Source organism: Erinaceus europaeus, chromosome 10, assembly GCF_950295315.1.
Source record: "Erinaceus europaeus chromosome 10, mEriEur2.1, whole genome shotgun sequence".
Lineage (NCBI taxonomy): Eukaryota > Metazoa > Chordata > Mammalia > Eulipotyphla > Erinaceidae > Erinaceus > Erinaceus europaeus.
The window spans coordinates 27,636,202-27,649,395 of NC_080171.1; the positions used below are offsets into that span (position 1 = coordinate 27,636,202).

General features: G+C 53.0%; 1 protein-coding gene across 1 annotated transcript in view; it reads left to right on the forward strand.

Annotated features, from left to right (window-relative positions):
* SNAPC4 (small nuclear RNA activating complex polypeptide 4) overlaps positions 1-10,142 on the forward strand; it is a 32,592-nt gene extending 22,450 nt beyond the window's left edge. Inside the window, exons 15-23 of the mRNA XM_060199383.1 lie at positions 797-876; positions 1,167-1,622; positions 2,547-2,630; positions 2,766-2,976; positions 3,313-3,383; positions 4,231-4,329; positions 5,038-5,065; positions 6,416-8,031; positions 9,148-10,142. Of these exons, the coding sequence (XP_060055366.1) occupies positions 797-876; positions 1,167-1,622; positions 2,547-2,630; positions 2,766-2,976; positions 3,313-3,383; positions 4,231-4,329; positions 5,038-5,065; positions 6,416-8,031; positions 9,148-9,252 (2,750 nt within the window). The 3' untranslated portion in view covers positions 9,253-10,142. The remainder of the gene's footprint in view (positions 1-796; positions 877-1,166; positions 1,623-2,546; positions 2,631-2,765; positions 2,977-3,312; positions 3,384-4,230; positions 4,330-5,037; positions 5,066-6,415; positions 8,032-9,147) is intronic.
* The last annotated feature ends 3,052 nt before the right edge of the window (positions 10,143-13,194 follow it).

Below are 13,194 nucleotides of genomic sequence, written 5' to 3' on the forward strand. Positions count from 1 at the left end.
CCTTCTTCCTATTTTACTTATCATTTATTTTACAAGTATTTCATTTTATTTTATGAGAGATAGGAAGTGAGAAAGAGAACCAGAGCATCACTCTGACGCATGGGCTGCTGGGCATCAGACTCAGGACTTTATGCTTAAGAGTCCAACACTTTATTCATTGCACCATCTCCCAGACTACTATTATGGGTTTTTTTTTTTTTTGTCTTGTTTTGTTTTGTTTTTTTACGTGCACAATCTGGGCTCTACTGTTATTTCCAATAATTACATTTTATGTCCCTGATTAGCAGTACATAGATATCAGCCAACTCTGTTTCTCTTTATCTGCTATAGGGCTGGAATAAACTGAGGGTTCTCTTTGTTCATAATATCTCTATCCAAAAAAATCCTAGGCTCAGGGTCAGCACTATCAAATTGTCCTCTAAAAGAAGTGCACCCGCTTCCTCCCACCAGCACTATCTGAAAGGAAACATTAGATAAATAATAGGAAGTGTCTGGTTTAGAAGGCTGTATATAGCAGATATGTAGGGACCAATTTTAGAAAAATAAGGGTAGTTTCTTCCTTCTTGTTGGGAATTTGCTAGAACTCTTCTGATCATCCATTGAGAATCAGATACCCAGCTGCTTGCTGAGCTTCTCAGATATGGGCACAGCGTGCAAGTGACTGGCTGGTCCTCTTCTTATGGAACATGATGCAGTTTCACGGCATATCTTAGCAAAGAGGCCTTCTTCCAAGCCCGTGATCCTGTATCATCAATGACTGTTTACATGAGGCAACTGTCATGTTTGTTTTTTGTAGGTCACTGGACAAAAATAGCTTCTGAACTGCCCCACCGGACGGGCTCCCAGTGTCTGAGCAAGTGGAAGATCATGCTCAGGGTGAGGCAGCACTGAATTCTGAAGTTATTAGCAGTCACCCCCTAGGATTAGCACCACCACTGGTCAGGGTGAGGGAGGCACAGGTTCTGGGAGAGGAGGACTTCTGGCCCTAGCATCTCTTCTGGCGGGGCCACAGGCAAAGAGACCATCTGGTTGGCACCATTCTTCCCTCAGGGCAGAGGGGAGGGCATGCCACCAGCCAGCACTTCTGCTGTGCTTGTCTCTAGCTCCTCCTAGCAGGCCGGTGGCTCCAGTAGTGGTGGCCCCCCAAGTTCCCATTGTTCCCACAGCAGAGGCAGAGTCGGGGAAGGAGGCGGCAGCGGCGACCACTGCGCCGCCTTCAGTGGAGCTCCAGCAGCGAGGACAGCAGCAGCAGTGGCCGCAGTGAGGACTCCGAGTCTGAGGAAGCCCCAGAGACCCAGGAAGATGTCCGGGCACTACCATCAATACAGCACACTGTCCCAGACATGAACCTGTGGGTACCCGCCAGGCAGAGTGCCACCGGGCTGTGGAGAAGAGAAGCTGGGGGCCGGCCCAGATGCTCCTCTGCCTCCCCCAGACCTCCAAAGGACTCAAGTGCAGCCCAGAATAGCATCAGGAAAGCTGGCATCACAGCCTTGGCTCCCACAGAGGAGATGGGCCAGGCGCAGGCCCCCTTCAGCACCCATAGTGCCAGGCCCAGCGGAGTCAGTGCCCCACATTCAACAGACACTCAACCTGTAACTTCAGAGAGGCCAGCAGAGGAGGTAGGCCACAGGCCCACACTGCACCCCCACATTGGGCTCCAGGGGAGAGTACTCTCCTACCCAGAGGCCATGAGGCTGGATTTTAGAGGCTCTGGGATGTGCCCACCAGATTTTATGGGATGGTAATTGGGACATTCATTAGAATGTTCCTTCTGACCCCTTTCAGAATTGTGCCCAGGGCAACAGCCTTGCACCCCTTTCCACTGAGTCTGGTGGTCCCCAGCTCCCCCATTTATCTCCCTCAAGAATTAAGCAGGAGAGCCCAGAGGGGCCCTGCTGAATTGCTGAGTAGGTACAGTGAGATCGGAAGCAGTTCACCCTGAGCTAAAGAGAGGAAGGTAGGGTAGCAAGGAGAAGTGTCCAGCCCCCACTGCTACCCCCAGCCTGTGCATGTCCAGGGAGGTCTGCACGCTTGTGCAACTTAGCTAGTCATGTATGTGCCTGTGCTGCTCAGTCTGGGAGGTGACGAAGCCCCAGTTCTGATCTGACTGGTTGTGTTTGAACCATCTGCTCTATCCCGAGAGTAGTTGGAGGTCCCACTCTGTTGCTCTCGGGGTCTGTGGGCCTGTAAGCAGCTGGGCAGAGTGCATACCCACAACCCCCAAACTGCACAGGCTGGTTTCTTCCTGAACCAAGTGACCACAGGGCCAGTAATTGGTGACCACAGGCACCTAAGACCTCAACCAGCAGATGCAACCCTTGCTCTTGGAGCCATCAGCTTGGGGCTGACAGAGGTTACCCCTGGCTATAGCTGAGCCGAGCTGAGCCCCACCACATCCTCTGGGGAAAACCGTTCCCTGGACCAGCAGTCTCAAGAGTGTTTTCCAGTAAGCTGAGGTGCTACTGCTTTTAGGGTCTACACAGGGCAAAGTGTGTGCTGTCCAGATAGCAGGCATATCAGGCCCCCAAACTGTCTTCTGTTAGAGGGAGAGGCAGCTTGTGAAGGTGCCCCAGAAGGCCGTGCTGCAGGTGCTCAAGACCAACACAGCTGCCCAGCGCCGGGCACAGGTATGTTCTATGTGTCTACACCACTACCAGCCCTGTCTCTCTTCCATGCCCTACACAACTCCACTCCCCTCCTGGTTGGGGCAGCCTGGAGCTGACCAAGGCCAGGAAGCCCAGTTACCCTTCTCCCCAAATAAGCAGAAGCTGAAGCGGCCACACTCACCTTGCTCAGCTATGGAGGCCTGCCCTGCGGGCAGCAGCACAGCCAGGCTCCATGGGCAGCAGCGGAGGGGACACAGCCTGCAGAGGAGGCTCCTGGGTCGACAGCTTCTGATGGCTGTGAGCCCGTGGATAGGTGACGTCGTCCTGCCCTGTTCTGCCCAGAGGCCCGCCAGCACACACACTCGAGGTACTGCCTTCCTGCAACTCCTCTAGATACCTATAGGGAGGGGGGAGGGAGAAGGACGCAGCGGCCTGCAGACTCCTGGAGGCTACTCTGCCCAGTTCATCTGTCTGGAGGCGTGCCTGCCTCTTGTCTTTTCCATCCTGCTTTGTATCAGTGGTGATTTGGGGCAGTACTCCAGTGCCAGGACCTCAGGAGCATCTGGAAGTGTGGGCACTGGGTATATGCACACATGTTTCTCCAAACCTGGGGACCTGCAGTGGGTCCTCACCTTGCTTTTGGACTGAGCACAGTGATGGCAGTTCTTTGGGAGCCACTTGGCACTATGCTCCTTTCCTTCAGCTGATGAAATCAGGAAGCAGCTGCAGGATGCCCGCCTGACCAGCACGCCAGTGTTCACCCTCTTCATTCAGGTGAGTCACCTGGTGCCCAGCTCTTCCCCCCCATGCCCAATTCTCCTTGTGTTGTTTAAACTTTTTAAAAAGCTTTTTATTTTATTTTTTATTTTTATTTTTTATTTTCCCTTTTGTTGCCCTTGTTTTTTATTCTTGTAGTTATTATTGCTGCTGCTGTTGTCATCATTGTTGGATAGGACAGAGAGAAATGGAGAGAGGAGGGGAAGACAGAGATGGGGAGAAAAAGACAGACACCTACAGACCTGCTTCACTGCTTGTGAAGCAACTCCCCTGCAAGTGGGGAACTGGGGACTCGAACCAGGATACTTTCGCCGGTCCTTGCATTTCGTGCCATGTGCGCTTAACCTACTGCGCTACTGCCCAACTCCCGTCTTTGTGACTTTTGATGGCCAGCTTTCTAAAGTTATCTCCCTTTCACTATGGGCTTCTGGGGATCCAGAGTTTTTTGTTTTATTTTGCTTTGTTTTGTTTTGTTTGTTTGTTTTTACCAGAGCACTAATCAGCTCTGGCTTATGGTAGTGTGGGGATTGAGCCTGAGACTTCTGAGCTTCAAGCATGAGAGTCTCTGCACAACCATGCTCTCCACCCCACCTCTCCAGAGCTTTTAGACCCAGTGGATGAGGCAGCCAGCTGGCAGCATCCTGACTGCACACAGCTCATCCTGGGAAGGGCCCAGAACATAGCAGGCCTGGAGCCACGCTGGGAGTGGCCATGGGCTCTGGGGGCTATATCAGAAGGGCAGTTGTGGTCAGGACTGGCCCAGGTTCTGCCTCAGCTTGGCCCTTCAGGGAGGCAGACTCAGGGCAGGGGGTCCTATCATATTTGTGGTACACGTGTCCCTCAGCTGTTCCAGATCGACACTGCTGGCTGCATGGAAGTTGTTCGAGAGAGGAAGGCACCACCACCACCACCACCACCACCACCACCACCACCACCTTCAAAGGTGAGGCCTGTGGATGAGAGCCAGATGTGGGCACACGTGGCTCCTTCCATCCCTCCCTCCCTCCCATCCCTAGGCTTGTGCTAGGTAGGTGGCATGTTTTCTGGCCAGGAAGTGAGGCATTGCCAGCACCTTCCACAGCTAGTTGGTCCTGGGTCTCCTCAGCCTGGGTTCAGCACAAATGTAGCCCCATTTGCCACAACAACCTTCCTGGGATGTCTGCTGGCTCCAGGGAACCTAGAACCCTACAGGGCTTCCTGACAAGTCTGGGGGTACAGGACCAGAACTGGCACATGGGCCCATCTGCCTCCAAAGTTGAGTGGAATTGGGGAACTGTCTGGTACCTGCTTTTCTGGGATGGGTGCCTGGTACAGATGACTAAGGCCTTGGGGTCTTGTCATGAAATCCTGGAGCCCCCCCCCCCACACACACACACACCTGGTCACCCCTAGAGGAAATGACAAAATAGTGTCAAAATCTGAGGCCCCTGTGTGATCCTGTGGCATCCCATCCAAGCCATGGAAGCTGTGCCTTCTGCCCCTCCTCCCCCAGCAAACCCACGTACCCTGACCCTCAACCGGGGGGGGGTTTAGATGGAGCTACATCTGCAGGGAGCCCAAGTACCCCCACAGCCAAGAAACAAGGGATATTGAGTGGTGTGCGGCCCCCTGGGGATTCCTGAGGTCCTGACTCTCCTCCCTTCTCTTCCAGGTGCCCTCAAGTGCCCAGGACACCCCAGGTATTCACTTCTGCCTCTTTTCTTTCCTTCTCTCCTTCTTCCTTACATACACATACATATATAATTTTATTTATTTAATTAATTTTGCCTCCAGTCACTGGGGCTTAGTGCCAGCACTACAAATCCACCACTTCTGGTGGCTTTATTATTATTATTATTATTATTTATTTATTCAATAGAACAGAGAGAAATTGAGAGGGGAAGGAAAGATAAAGAGGAGGGGAGAAAGATAGACACCTACAAACCTGCTTCATCGTTTGTGAAGCTCTCCCCCTGTAGATGGGGAGCTGGGGGCTCAAACCAGGATCCTTGCACTGGTCCTTTTGCTTTGTACTTTGTGTGCTTAACTCAGTGTGCCACTGCCCAACCCCCTATATAATTTTATTTATTTATTTATTTATTTATTTATTTTTAATTAGAAATAGAGACCAGAGCACTATGCATCTCTGGCTTATGGTGGTGTGGGAGATTAAACCTGGGAGTTTAGAGCCTCATTCTGCCTCTTTTTTTAAAAAAATTTTTTTATTTATTTATTTATTCCATTTTGTTGCCCTTGTTTTATTGCTGTAGGTATTGATGTCGTCATTGTTGGATAGGACAGAGAGAAATGGAGAGAGGAGGGGAAGACAGAGAGGGGGAGAGAAAGATAGACACCTGCAGACCTGCTTCACTGCTTGTGAAATGACCCCCCTGCAGGTGGGGAGCCAGGGGCTCGAACAGGGATTCTTGCACTGGTCCTTGTGCTTTGCACCACCTGCGCTTAATCCGCTGTGTTACCACCTGACTCCCTCTGCCTCTTTTTCTATCTTGGCCCTTCTCATCTAGTGGGAGATGGCCAGACTCTCATTAGCGTTTGGCTCTGCACCAGATCAGTTGGCATGGGTGGGGTCAAGTGGTGGCTGGGCTCTAAGCACTAGTGAAGTAGGTCAACCTCAAAGCCTTTTGTTAGCTCTGAGTACCCAGAAGGAAGCTCTGGTTTCCCCACTAGAAGTAGACATGGGTCTATGGTCATGAAAAATGATGTGAGGAGGAGAAAAATGGTTCCCAGCAGCCCTTGTTTCAAAGATGTTCACAACTTATGAAGTGCAGGCAGGTTGGGGAATGGGAGCATCCTCACCAGCCTAACGTGGTCTAGACCAGTATTATACAGCTTCTATCGACAGCACCCACTGAGGCCATGACTGGAGCAAGTGACTAAGCACCCTGCCCTGATTGTACCCTACCCCCACCCCAAGTCGGGGGGTGAAGGCTGGGAATGCAAAGCCAGACTCACCTGTCCCTCTTGACTGGAACAATGGGCTCCTCTTCCATTTTTCCTAAAGTTTCCCACCACCTATTTCCTCCCTGCAGACTGCCTCTTCCTGAATGTGTCATCCCACCAAGCTGCAGAGAAAAGCACCCATCCCAAAGGGACTGGGGGAGGCCTGAAGGCCTGCCAGGCCATGCCCACAACGCAGGCACCCCGGCCCAAGACCGTGTCTGAGCTGCTTAGAGAAAAGCGGCTACGAGAGGCCCGTGCTAAGAAGGCCACCCAGAACCCCATAGTGCTCCCATCCTCCCTGCTGGTGTCCTCACCTGTGATCCTTCAGCCCTCTCACCCACTGGCCCCCCAAGTGCCTCTGGGCACGGTACTCTCTGGATTGAGGGCCCCTGCAAGTACCAGTGTAAGTACTTCAGACCCCAGTGACTCAGTTGATAAGAGACCTCCTGCCCTGAAAGCTTTGGCCATTGCCCCTTCCCCCACAGGAACTGTGAAAGCCCCAGTTTCGAGTCTTGGGGGTGTAGCCCCTACTGCTTCTAGGGCCCCTGCTCAGGGCCCCAACTGGGTCCCTGTGAACTGCCGTCTGGGCAATCTTGGTCAGTCTCAGGCCCCTGCCACATGCCGGAAGCAGGGCCTGCCCGAGGTGCCACTCTTCCTCCCTGCAGCCCCCAGCCCTGCTCAGCCGCCTGTCCAACCCGTTACCCTGATGCCAGTTCTGGACACACAAAAGGCTGTGCCCCACACTGTAGCCAGCACCTCCGTACCCGTCACGTGGGTACTCACAACCCAGGGTCTGCTGCCTGTGCCAGCTATGGTAAGCCTTACTGAGCCAGCAGGGACCTCTGACCCCCAAGGGCTATTGGTCACTCTGCCACCCTCCCTGAATAAGACTCAGGCAGACCAGGGTCCCCAACTCACTGGACTGAGCCATTCCGATCAGCCTCCAGCCAACACAGACGTGGAATTGAACCTTATCTCCAGGACAGGACACTCCGCCCTCCCAGCTTTCCTCTCAGCTCAGAGCTCTGCAGAAGTGGACACTGATACAGCCCAAGCCCCCACTGGGAAGACAACTGCACCCAAGACATCTCCACAGGTTGTGCTCCTGGCAGACCACCCTGAAGCAGAATCCTCCTACTCTAACCAGCTGCCACCACATGGTGTCAGTGACCCAGGAGTATCATCCAGTGAACCCAGGGGGCCTCTGGGCCCAGAGAGACCACCCTTACCCCAACCTGGACCTGGTAAGGGGGCACTGGATCTGGGCCTCCTCTCCCAGGAAAGTGAGACAACTATACGGGAGTGGCTGAGGGGCCAGCGAGGGGTGTATGTGCCCCCACTGGGGACCAGGCTACCCTACCAGCCCCCAACTCTGTGCAGCCTGCGGGCACTGTCTGGCCTTCTGCTCCACAAGAGAGCCTTGGAGCACAGGGCCACCTCCCTGGTGCCCAGTGGGACAGTGCCAGCCCTGCAGATGGTGCTGGAACAGGTACGTAGGCAAGTCCAGGACAGTCCGGCTTACTTGCTACTGAAGGCACGCTTCCTGGCAGCCTTCACCCTCCCTGCACTCCTGGCCACCCTCCCCCCACACGGGGTTCCCACCACCTTGTCAGCAGCTGCCGGGACTGACTCTGGGAGCGAGGACTACGAGGACCTGGAGGAGCTGGATCCCTCTGCTGGTGTCACGCAGCGGGGCCCTGCAGAGGTAGGTGGCATAAGTCTCAGCCCCCCCAGCATCTTTCTATTCCTCAAGGTGGCCCCACCCATGTGTGGTTTTCCAACCTGGTGGCTAGGGGTGGAGCAGGTGGCTGATTTCTGAAGAGGAAGAAGCGGGTTCTAGGCTGGCCTAGTTGCGTGTCGATTCTTTGCAGAAGTCACCCCCCCCCACACACACACACACACACACACACACACACCCCTTCTGGCCCTGTGGAAAATAGGAAGGAACCACAGCTCTCTGGGAGTTCCTTGGGCCCTGCTGGCTGCCACTGGCCCCACAGCCCGTCAGAGGGGAAGGCGCTCTCGGGTATCCCATACATGCATGTGACATGGAGTAGGCCCTGTAGCCACACCTGCATACCTTGACACGAGTACCTGCCAGGGGCAGTTCTGGGATGGCTCACCCCGAAAGTTTCCCTCTGTCCTTATTTCCTGATGAGAAACCCGATAGGAACACCTGTGGGAAAGTCCCAGAGCCTCTGTCACATCTCAGAGCCAGGTCACCTCGGACATTTTATGCCAAACCAGGGAAGTTGTCAAAGTTCTCTGCTGCAGGCGGTAACCCTTATAAGCCCCCTTTCCATACCTAGGCTAGCTGTGACCCAGTGCCAGGGGAACCTGGATGGGGTTGGTATTTGTCAGATTGTCAGACTCAGGGAGCAGAAGTACAGCTGGCTGGCAGAGTGCCCCTCCCTTCCTGAAGGGCTGGCATTGAGAGGCCCAGGGCTAAAGTGAGCTAGAAGCACTACTGTGCCCCACACCAAGAGGAGAGGTTGGCTGTCCCCTGCAGCATGAAGCCTCCAGCACTTGCTGAATAAGTAAGGAAACCGTGATACAGGAGGCCAGCTTGTGGGAGGCTTAAGACGATTAGAATTCCCAAGTGAAGGCAGAGTCCCTCTTGTTCCTTGGCTGTCGACCCCAGTGTATGCGCCGGTGTCACCCCACCCAGTGGGAGTGGCTCCCCCTGCTGAGGACTTGTGAGAGCTGCTCTGTCAGCAGGGACAACACCCTGAACACTCCTGTCCCCAGTGTCTCCCTTGACATGGCCCATGGCCCCAGCCTTCAAAGTGCCCCACTAACACATACCTGGAATCTGTTCTAGATTGTTGTAGATGCTGATGAGACTTCTGCCCCCTCCTGGAACAGTTCTGATGACCTTGATGCACCAAGGACCCGGCTGGCCTTGAAGCGGAGGAGACTCTTATGAGCAGCAGCAGGGTGTGTGGGGTGGGAGTGGGCACCTCTGGGACCAGGAAGAGATGGTCTTTCCCTCTGCATTATCAGACCTGTGAGCCAGGCTGCTTGCCTCTTGACCTCAGTGCTTTTTACCTGTGGGCTAGACTGGCCATGGCAGGTAGGCTGCTCCCAGGAACTCACTTCAGGAGGTGTTGTGGTGTAGCTGGCTGGGAAGGCTGAGGGCTTCCCCCACGGGCACCCTCTCCAGTCCCCCTTCTAACCACTGGGCTCTCACACTTGGGCTCAGCATCTCCTTCCTGTGTGTCCACTTATGCCTCTACTCAGAGGTACCATCCCAGTGTCCCTCTACCTGTCGGGGATGAGGTGGGCTGAGTGCCCCTCAGACACAGGCTGTGTATTTGTTCTTTGTCATCTTCCCTCCATGAAGTTGAGACCACAAGGACAAGTAGTCGGCTTCTCACAGCTGGTCCCCTGTCCAAATCAGTCCATGAAGCCGCGGGCCAGATAGAACGTGAACACCGAGTCAGCAGGACCTCAGGCAGAAGCAGCTCTTCTGGGCACAGTGTGGGCTGCAAGCTGAGAGGTTCTGGACCTGGCAAGGCAGAGGGAAAGCGGGGGCCACAGTTCTGTCCCCCATCTGTGGGGTGCAGCTGCAGCCAGGGCTCACCATCAGGGTGTTCTTGTGTTATAGGGCAGCCTGAACCACGACACCACTGATGATGTTGATAGGAATTAAGGCCCCACTGGGCCTAGCCCAGGAGTCTACCACTCACTTTGCAAGAGAAGAGAACAGCTAGACAACAGTGATTGTACTGTCACCGGGCTTAGCTGCTACCCATGGGTAGATCAGAACATTGAAAGAATAAATTAAATGTCTTATTTTTCCAATAGAAAAGCTAACTGCAGCCTCTTGTGGTCTTGTCCTTAGATACTAGGCAGGGTGCAAAGACAATGGGCTCCTCTAGACATACAGGATGGCCAGGTGGGTTGTGGGGTCTCTTACACCTCTGCAGGATGTGGGAGAGAGAACAAAGCTTTACCCTTTAAAAAAAATAAGTTGGGGGTTGGACGGTAGCACAGCGGGTTAAGCGCAGGTGGCACTAAGCGCAAGGACTGGAGTAAGGAACCCAGTTCAAGCCCCCGGCTCCCCACCTGCAGGGGAGTCACTTCACAAGTGGTGAAGCAGGTCTGCAGGTGTCTATCTTTCTCTCCCCCTCTCTGTCTTCCCCTCCTCTCTCCATTTCTCTCTGTCCTATCCAACAATGAATGACATCAATAACAATAATAACCACAAGGCTACAATAACAAGGGCAACAAAGGGGGAGAAAAAAGCCTCCAGGAGCAGTGGATTCATGGTGCAGGCACTGAGCAATAACCCTGGAGGCAAAAATAAATAAGTATATTTATGAGAGAGGAGAGAATGAGAATCAGTGCATCATTCTGGCAATGTGATGCCAGGGATCAAACTCAGGACTGCCTGCTTTGAGGGCCCAGTGCTTTATCCACTGCACCACCTCCTAGGCCCTTTTCATGGGGAGATCTTGGAATCTGGCCTTCAGGTTCTGAGCAAAAGGCAACTCAGCACCCTTCCAGGCATCTGTCAGCACTTCTGGGTTGGTACCAGAATGGAGGGTAGACCCACTACTTCTGCCATCGGAACCACAAAGGCCTACTTAGGCAGGCTCCCAGTAGCAGTCTGGCTGCACACTGTCATAGTAGGGCCCCACTTAGTGGTCCCAGCAGGCTCTCCCTGTGGTGTGAGGTCAAGCCAGGCACCTACCTCACTCCTCAGTGTAGCTGTACTCAGCTGTGGGCTTGGGTATGGCTTCCCAAAGCTCTGCTTCTGCTGGGACCTTCCCCTCTTTTTAAATTAGTGATTTAATAATGGTTCACAACACCACAACCAAAACTAAAGTTCTGTACCCCACACGCACATACACACACCAATAATGGCCATACTTCTCACAGCCTTAAAGAGTATAAAGTTGGTTACCTTTTTTTTTTTTTTTGCAAGTTCATGTGTCTCAATTCTCTATATTCCACATATGAGCAAAAACACCCGTCAGTTGTCTTTCACCTCCCCACTTCACTAAATGTAATCAGCTCAAGCCCCATCCATTCTTATCCTGAAGAATATAATGGCATCTTTCCCAGTTGCAGAGTAGCATTCCATTAAAAATATGCCCTACAGCTTCTTTTTTAATCTTTATTGGATAGAGACAGGTAGACATTGAGAGGCAGGGAGAGGGAAAGACACCTGCAGCGTTGCTTAACCACTTATAAAGCTTTCCCCCTGCAGGTGGAGGCCAGGAGCTCAAACTTGTGTCCTTGTCCATTGGCCTCACAGCTTTTTATGATTAATTTTTTGGGAGGTTTTTGAGGTAGCACACCAGGTTAAGCACACAATGCAAAGAGAAAGGATCTCAGTTCAAGCCCCCGGCTCGCCACCTGCAGGTGGATTACCTCACAAGCAGTGAAGCAGGTCTGTGGGTGGGTGTCTTACTTTTCCATTCTGTCTTCCCCTCTCTTGATTTCTCTCTGACCTAAAAGATGGCTGCCAGGAGCAGTGGATTCATTGTGTAGTAACCAGTGAGAACCCTGGGGGGGGGGGTGCGGGGAGGCTACAATGTTGGGTCTGTTGAATGTTTTTTTTTAATTTTTTTTTTAGGGGCCAGATGGTGACACACCTAGTTAAGTGCACACATTGCAAGGACCTAGGTTCAAGTCCCTGGTCCCCACCTGCAGGGGGAAAGCTCTGAGAATGGTGAAGCAGGGTTGCAGGTGTCTATCTCCCCTTTCCTCTCAATTTCTGGCTGTCTCTATCCAATAAACAAAGATAATTTTATTAAAAATATTTTTAATTTATTTTGGATAGAGACAGAGAAGGAGGAGAGAAACAGAAAAAGAGACCTGCAGACTATTTCATCTGCTCATGAAGCTTCCCCCGTGCAGATGGGGACTGGGGATTTTAACCCAGGTCCTTGTGCATTGTAATGTGTGTGTTCAACAAGGTGCACCACCACCTGGCCCCACCCCACAGCTTCTTTATTCAGTCATCTGTCCGTGGGTATTTAGGCTGCTTCCACTCCTTGGCAATTGTGATGTAAGCAGCTATGAGTGGCTACAGGAGTGTGTGTGTGGGGGGGCACAACTTATTCCTAAAAGCATACAAGAAAGGCACCTTTCTTCACCTAACTTCATTTTACAAACCACTGGGTTGTTGAGGCCTGACTGACTTGCCTGTTGATAAGAGCAGGCTCCCAGACTTTGGTCCCATAAGGGACAGATGTCAAGCCTCTGTCCTTTGCACAGAGGCCTGCGGGACAGCCAGGCCACCATGCTGCCATCATGACTGAGCGACAGCAGAACTGCCAACCAAGTGCCAGCAAGCACTTGGCAGAAGCAGGGAAGAGCTGGGTGGGCCTCAGGCTGAAGCTAGCTGCCTGAAAAGGCAGTCAGGAACACTGAGGCTCCTGCCCTGTAACCTCACCCATCCTGTAGCTGCTGCCTAAATTTGGCTGGTGGCATCTTAGTGCAGTTAGTACTACCACGTCCCAACCAATGGGGAAGCAGGAGAACTGCAGTGTAGTCACTGGCACAGCACTGTGGCAGTGTCCTCAGGCTCTGAAACTGACTTGTCCCAGAGCCTGCTGAACGAGGGGTCCTACTGCAGGGGGGTTGCAGGGTAAGGATGCTTCCAGAAGAGGGATGTGGGTGTCCTAATGTGCCTGGTGGCATGTGGAACAAGTGTGACCAAAGCTCTTGGCAGCCTGCAGCTCCAGCCCCTGTCCAGTTTGGACCCACACACACTGCAGCCCTTATGTGAACTTTGGCCAACTCAGCTGTTTGGGGAGTTGTGGGGGTATGGGGGGTGACACCTAAGCTGTCTGGCCCCAGGTTCATGCTTCTGATCCCCAGCAAGACAGCCAAAAGTTGTGCCTGACAGCCCTCA